This window comes from Acanthisitta chloris, unplaced genomic scaffold (assembly GCF_000695815.1).
Source record: "Acanthisitta chloris isolate BGI_N310 unplaced genomic scaffold, ASM69581v1 scaffold18605, whole genome shotgun sequence".
In the NCBI taxonomy this organism is placed as follows: Eukaryota; Metazoa; Chordata; class Aves; order Passeriformes; family Acanthisittidae; genus Acanthisitta; species Acanthisitta chloris.
The window spans coordinates 40,937-48,443 of NW_008672318.1; the positions used below are offsets into that span (position 1 = coordinate 40,937).

General features: G+C 52.0%; 1 protein-coding gene across 1 annotated transcript in view; it reads left to right on the top strand.

The window, feature by feature from the left end:
* Window positions 1–7,475, top strand: part of DAG1 (dystroglycan 1 (dystrophin-associated glycoprotein 1)) — a 15,884-nt gene extending 8,409 nt beyond the window's left edge. The window contains exon 2 of the mRNA XM_009074477.1: window positions 4,797–7,475. Within this exon, the coding sequence (XP_009072725.1) occupies window positions 4,797–7,205 (2,409 nt within the window). The 3' untranslated portion in view covers window positions 7,206–7,475. The remainder of the gene's footprint in view (window positions 1–4,796) is intronic.
* Window positions 7,476–7,507: the final 32 nt, after the last annotated feature.

Here is a 7,507-nt window from a genome sequence, read left to right on the forward strand (position 1 = left end):
TGTAGCTTCTGCTGCCAACACTGCCCGTGCTGCAGCATTAGCAGGGGGTTAAGATGTAGACTGGGCTTAGGCAAACAGTTTAGGCTTGACTCTTTCTCTGCAGTTATATTTGCATTTGAATTGCATTTTAATTGCCTTTTTCTTCATCTGTCTGCTGGTTAATTGCTTGCAGAAGCCTGAGCCTGCAGACTTGGTGTGACACTGACTGGGTCAGGCAGTTGGGTACAGCTCAGCTCACCTTCTGCTCAGCCAGAGAGGGCTCAGCCAGGGTATTCCTCATTGCTGGCCACGTGTCTTAGGGTGTTGCCGAAGGAGCAACCCAGAAGGGGAGTCGGGCTGCAGTAAATTGTCATCAGTAATTATACCCCAAATGAAACCCCTGGCACAGGGTCTGTCTCTCAGCAGCAGCTGGACACGGGGAGAGGAAGAGAACAGTAGGATATCTGGCAGAGCTGCAGGACTGTCCATGCTCACTCTGCCCAAAAGCAGTCAGGGGGTTTTTAGGACTGATTTGAAAGGGTACACGAAAGGAGCCGAGTCCCAGCTGCTGCTGCCCACGGAAAGGTCTGGCGGCACAGACTGGGGAAATCCCATTGGATACTTCCAGGGCTCGAAGGATTTCATAGTGGCATGCCAAAGGGAGACCTGTGTCAGGATCCTACGATACCTGTCTGCTGCCAGAGGACTTGCTGCCTCCTTTTTGAAGGATTCATCAGGAGGAGGAAGACTAAATACCTAGAGGATTAGAGGGCACACTTGTCAGCAAGAATGCATTTTTTGCCTGAATTCTCTCGAAGGCAGTTTTGCTCTCTGCTCCTTTGCTTATCTTTGTGTTGTTTGCTATAGGGCTTTAAGACCCAAGTTTAAAAAACAAAACAAATTGATCTATCTTCTTTCATGAGCTGCCTGCTCTTGGCTGGCCTAAAAATAGCAGGCCATGTCTATCTGAAAGGGTTTTGTGAACAAGGTCTTCAAAACCAGCCAGACCACTGTATGTATTTAAAATCACAATCATGGCTTATTTTTTAATGGTCTTTGATACCCTGCAGGGCTTGTGTAATCTTTAGCCAATAAGCAGTCATTTACCTTTATCTCAAATAATGGGAAAACAAAGTCTTTTTTTTTCCCCTTGAGCAATGGAAGAGTTATTTTGACACCAGACCCCTTGAGGGAAATGCTGGGCTTAAGGCTGATAGTTAGTGCACACATGGAAAACTGGGAAACTTTTAACATGAAAACTAGAGATCCCAAATCATTAACTATGTGTAACCTTAACAAATACCCTCTGAAGCAATAGTTGAAGGAAACATTGCTAGAACAGAGTCCAGGGCTCCCTGCTCCCATTTTCATGCCACTATGAACACAGCAGCAATGGTGACCAGGACAGACCCACTCCAAGGGCTTTGCTGGTCGGCAGTTGTTTAGGAACAGTGTTTTTATGCAGTCTAATAACAGCTTTAATTTTCTACTCTAATCTTCCTGGGCTCTTCCTTTGCCATATAAACATGGATGAATTCTGCTGCCAGGGCAATCAGTAGCTGTGTTAAAAGCAGAGCCAAGGCATTGAATGCTTGTTAGTTGTTGCCTTCGCAAAGATTTCCCAGCAGAGGCGCAGGCATCTTCATAGGCGTGATCCACATAAATTTGATTTTCTTAACCACCTCTTGCAGAGCCCTTAGAAACAATCCGCATCTCCTCAGCTCTTAAATCAAGTTTAAGTGGGTTTATAAATGTTTTGCAACTGTCGCATCTCTGCTAGAACAAGTTGTCCCAGTCGGTGGTTGCCTGGCATGTTTTTGTGTTTCAGGAGAACCTAGCTTTTGGTGTGAATCTGTCTGGCTGCAGTTTAATATTCTTGCATGGGCCCTACATGTAAACTGTAGGTTACAAATGGAGTTCCAAGCAGGAATACTCAGACTGGCCCATGCGTCCCTTGCTGTCCTTTATGCATGTGGGGTCAGCCACCCTTCTGAAGTGAGTTTGGCTGTCAAGTGTAGCAGCAGACATGACTGAAGGGAGAATCACCTTGTGACAGGAGATTAGGTAAAGTCACACTGCTTGTAGATCTCCTTCTCAAGTCATGCACCATGCCCAGGGAGGAGGGGGCACCAGAAAACCCCAGCTCACAGGACAACTGTATGGAGTGTGTGATCCTGTAATTAAGGGCTTTTGCAGAGTGCACAGAAGAGGAAGATTTGTTCCAAATGTAGCCTAAAATTGCACATTCAAAGTGCACTTAACCACTCACTATTAAAGTTTTTATTCTTCCTGGTTGTGTAAACCTCAGTAATGCTGCGGCTCTGTCCTGGCTCCCTGTTTCTGTTCCTGATGTATGCCCAGCCCTGCTCTCCCTCCTCCACAGCGGCAGGTTCGTGGCTAATTTTGGCACAAGAGAATAAAGGGTGGCTCCATCCAGCTCCTGCTACTGTAGATGCTGGATTGCACTGGACACTGTCTTGGCATCTCAGTTCTTAGAGAGTGTGATGAAATTACACTTTTTTAAAGGAACACAAGGGCAGGTCAGTCCTTCTTTCTGGGCAGGAGCAGCAGAAGAGATGCTAAGGAAGGACAATTTGGTCCTTTGTTCATGCAGGAGATTTTGCTCCCTATGCCTGGCTCAGGTGAAGGGCTGGCTGCCTTTCCTTCGGGACAGCTGGGGTAAAAGCAGCTCCTGTTCATGTGGTGGAGGGGGAGCACACACAGCCGCAGCCCTGCCAAAACCCACTGTCCTCTGCCAGATGCCTGGGTACACAGCAAGGCCCAGGGGAAGGATGTTCAGTACCTTGGTCCAGGTGGAATACACTTGGGTATAGGGCCCCTGGGGCAGCTTTCTCCAGTTGGTGTAAGCAGGAGTCCAAATTACCTACTCTGGGATATTGCTGCTGAGGAGTTAACTAAAGCTGTGCTAACAGCTGTAAATTCTGCTCTATAAACTGTACCCAGCGTGCGTCTCATGATGTGCTTGTCAGCTTGTCTAGGCTGGCCAAAAGCAGGGCTGATCCTTCGCAGAGAGGAATGAGGGTGTTGCCTGACCCTCTGTGGCTCTTGCACAAAAGCTTTTTTGTGCTGTTCTCACTAAAAGACTTCCAGGTCCTACATTATCCTTGCAGAGCTGCACATCCAGACCCTCCAGTGTGCTGAAACCCACAGCGGAGGGGTGACTCCCAGTGTGCTGCCTGAATCCTGCCTGCAGCCAGGGAGTGGGAGAGGCACCCAGGACTCCTGGTCTGCCCAGCCCTACAGCACTGGGCATTGCTCCTTGTCCATCCATGGGGCTTTCCCCAGCAGGACCTGCAGTTTGGCAAGTCCAGCCACAGCTCTGCAGCCACTGCCAGGCACGGGAGCGCTCCTGCCAGGCAGGTGTCCTTGCAAAGCTCCTCACTCAGCTTTGCATTTGGGTAAATTATAAATATGTATGAGCCTTACAGAACTGCAGAGAACCAAAGCACCCTTTCAGGAGGAGAGCTGGAGCATGGCTCTGTGTGGGAGTGCAGCAAGCCCAGAGCCTCGACCAGGCTGCTAAACGTGCCTTCATGGGCCTCAAAACATCCTGTTTCCTCTGAGTGTCAGAGAGAGATACCTTGTGGAGTTCTGGAAAACCCAGTTAGGGCACTTGCCAAATGCCTCTCAGCCCTGGAGGTGGCCAAGCTCAGGTTACTCACTCTGGAGTACCTACAGCCCTGAGAAATGTCACAGCCCAGTGAGCTGGCAGTGTCACCCCTTCCACCACACAGCCCAAGCGACTCTGCTGTGCCTCGTGGTTGGCAAGTGACTGTGGTGCAGACAGACAGATGTGCTGGGAGTTGGGGGAGTTTGGTGGTTTGCACCCACCCTCAGCTACAACCCAGGGCAGGAGGCAGGAGTCTCCCAAGTCTGGGAAGAGTGCTGCCATTGACCTAAAAGAGGTAGTAAATTGTGCGTTAGAGTCCTGAGGTGCCTGTGCTCTGGACAAAAGCCTTCCCTTGCAGGAGCAAGTTACTATATGAAAGTGAAATACTTTGTTTTAAGCTAAGCCTGAGGATAAAGCCAGACTGGCACACTGTCCTTGGTGATGTCCAGCAGTGCTCCAGCCTGTGTGCTGCATCCCTGCCTGACTGCACTGGCCATTGTGTCGGGTCTGTTCCTCTCCTTCATCCCCAGCTGCCATTCCTCTGGCACAGCAGGAGGACACCGCATTCTAAGCGTCTGTGTAGCTATCAGGGTTTGCTGCTGCTTGTTTGGAGCTGGTGTACTCCAGCCAGGCCAGGGATTCTGAGCTCAGCCTGGCTCTGGGGGTAGCAGGACGAAGCTGAAAGTGGAAAAAATGTTCTGCTGAGCTGCTCAAGCAATAGGGTTGCAGGGTGTGATGGGGTGAGGAAAGGAATGTGATGCCTGGCTTGAGAGAGCAAAGATTGAGGACAGTTGGATTGGCTCTGGTCTATGGTATAACTTCACCCTCAGCTTTGTAACTGTAACGTAACCATGACATAAACTCCCCATCTGCCCTCAGAGAAAATTAATCACTTGTGCTTGGTAGGTGCACAGCAAGTGCTGGAGCTGGTGCCTGCAGGTGAGAGGGCCTTGTGGGACTTTATGACCTCCTGTGGCTCCTTAAACTCTTTGGGACCAGTGCACCCTGCAGAGCTTGTCCTTGCCGCCATGTAGAGGCACGGGCTGCCCCACTCTGGCCAGGATATTCCTTCCCCAATTGTTATGCTTCAGTTTTTTTCCTTTAATCCTTTAAATTAAGCATTATTGTTGCTAGAACCTGTTCTGATACTGTACCTCTACAATTATCTTCTTTTTTTGTTCGGTAGATCTCCGAAGCTGGGAAGGACTCCTTGCCTTCTTGGCTACACTGGAATGCAGAGAGCAGCTCCCTGGAAGGACTGCCCCTTGACACGGACAAAGGCGTCCACTACATCTCGGTGACCACACTGCAGCCCTTCCCAAATGGGAGCTACGTGCCGCAGACCACAAACGTCTTCTCTGTTGAAGTCCACCAAGAAGACCACAACGAGCCTCAGTCGGTGCGAGTGGCCGTCCAAGACACAGGTGATGCAGCGCCGTTCGTGTGTGGCTCAGAAGAGCCAGTCACTATCCTGACTGTCATTTTGGATGCTGACTTAACAAAAATGACACCAAAGCAGAGGATTGAACTCTTAAACAGAATGAGAAGCTTCTCAGAGGTGGAACTTCATAACATGAAGTTAGTTCCTGTTGTAAATAACAGACTCTTTGACATGTCGGCCTTCATGGCTGGACCTGGAAATGCAAAGAAGGTGGTGGAAAATGGGGCCTTACTCTCATGGAAACTGGGATGTTCTCTGAGCCAAAACAGTGTCCCCAATATCAGCAAAGTGGAGGCTCCAGCTAAGGAGGGAACCATGTCTGCCCGCCTTGGCTACCCTGTTGTTGGCTGGCACATTGCTAACAAGAAACCTCACCTCCCAAAGAGGATGCGGCGGCAGATCAACGCCACCCCTACGCCTTTGACTGCCATTGGGCCACCCACCACTGCTGCACAAGAACCACCAACCAGGATCGTCCCCACCCCATCATCACCTGCCATCGCACCTCCCACAGAGACGATGGCACCCCCTGTCCGGGAGCCCATACCACTGCCAAGGAAGCCTACGGTCACCATCAGAACCAGAGGCCCCATTGTTCAGACACCCACGCTGGGACCGATCCAGCCCACCAGAGTAGCAGAAGGCACAGGCACAGCCTCTGTACCGATTCGCCCCACAATGCCTGGGTATGTAGAGCCTACAGCAGTGATCACACCGCCCTCAACTACCACCAAGAAACCAAGAGTCTCCACTCTGAAGCCAGGCACACCATCCACAACGGATTCCACCACAGCGATAACACGAAGGCCTACTCGAAGACCCAAAACGCCCCGTCCAACGAAACCTCCTGGCACAACCAGATCCCCCATCTCCAAGCTGACAACGGCCTCTCCGCCATCCCGTGTGCGCACAACTGCTAGTGGGCTCCCCCGGCCCTGGGAGCCAAACGAGCCACCTAAGCTGACGAACCACATCGACAGGGTCGATGCGTGGGAGGGCACTTACTTCGAGGTTAAGATACCATCAGATACCTTCTATGACAAGGAAGACACCACCACTGACAAGCTGCAGCTGACCTTGAAGCTGAAGGAGCAGCAGATGATCGAGGAGAACTCATGGGTGCAGTTCAACAGCACCAGCCAGCTCATGTATGGCATGCCAGACCACAACCACATTGGGAAGCACGAGTACTTCATGTACGCCACCGACAAGGGTGGGCTTTTTGCTGTGGATGCTTTTGAAATCCACGTCCACAAACGCCCACATGGAGACAAGTCTCCAGTGAAGTTCAAGGCCAGGCTGGAAGGGGACCACAACATGGTGGTGAACGACATCCATAAGAAGATCATGCTGGTGAAAAAGCTGGCTCTGGCATTCGGTGACAGGAACAGCAGCACCATCACAGTGCAGGACATCGCCAAAGGCTCCATCGTAGTGGAGTGGACAAACAACACACTGCCTCTGGAGCCCTGCCCCCGGGAGCAGATCAGGACTTTGAGCAAAAAAATTGCAGATGACTCTGGCAGGCCAAGCCTGACTTTCTCCAATGTCCTGCAGCCCGAGTTCAAGCCTCTGAATGTGTCAGTGGTCGGATCTGGCAGCTGCAGGCACATCCAGTTTGTCCCCATGACAAAGGACGGAAGGGTGATCTCAGAGGCAACGCCAACAGTGGGGGCAGGCAAAGATCCCGAGAAGAGCAGTGAGGATGACGTGTACTTACACACCGTCATCCCTGCTGTGGTGGTGGCTGCCATCCTTCTTGTGGCTGGCATCATCGCCATGATCTGCTACCGCAAGAAGAGGAAAGGGAAGCTGACCATCGAAGATCAGGCCACCTTCATAAAGAAAGGCGTGCCCATTATCTTTGCCGATGAGCTGGATGACTCCAAGCCTCCGCCGTCCTCCAGCATGCCCCTCATCCTCCAGGAGGAGAAAGCCCCACTGCCCCCACCAGAGTACCCCAACCAGAGCATGCCGGAGACCACACCGCTCAACCAGGACACCATTGGGGAGTACACACCGCTGCGAGACGAGGACCCCAACGCGCCACCCTACCAGCCTCCCCCTCCTTTCACCGCACCCATGGAGGGGAAAGGCTCCCGCCCGAAGAACATGACCCCATACAGGTCCCCACCGCCCTATGTCCCCCCTTAACGAACGGGAGGCTCTCGGGGGAGAAGGGGCCTCCAGCTCCACACTGGTGCTGTATGTGGGCCGGCAGCCCCCTCACCAGCCGGGAACCCCAAACCCCAGCCCGCTCCCCAGCAGGCTCTCCCCAGCTGTGCCCGCCACACCGGAGCGCTCGCGGGACTTGTGGGGACACTCGTTTTATTTTTGCCTAACAAGCTTTGGTTTTATTTTATTCATAGAAAAAATTCTCAGCTCAAAGACGCCTTCCCGGTGGCTGGGCTTCGGCCGGGGCCAGGGTGGCGGGCAGGGAGGGGGGGCGGGACAGG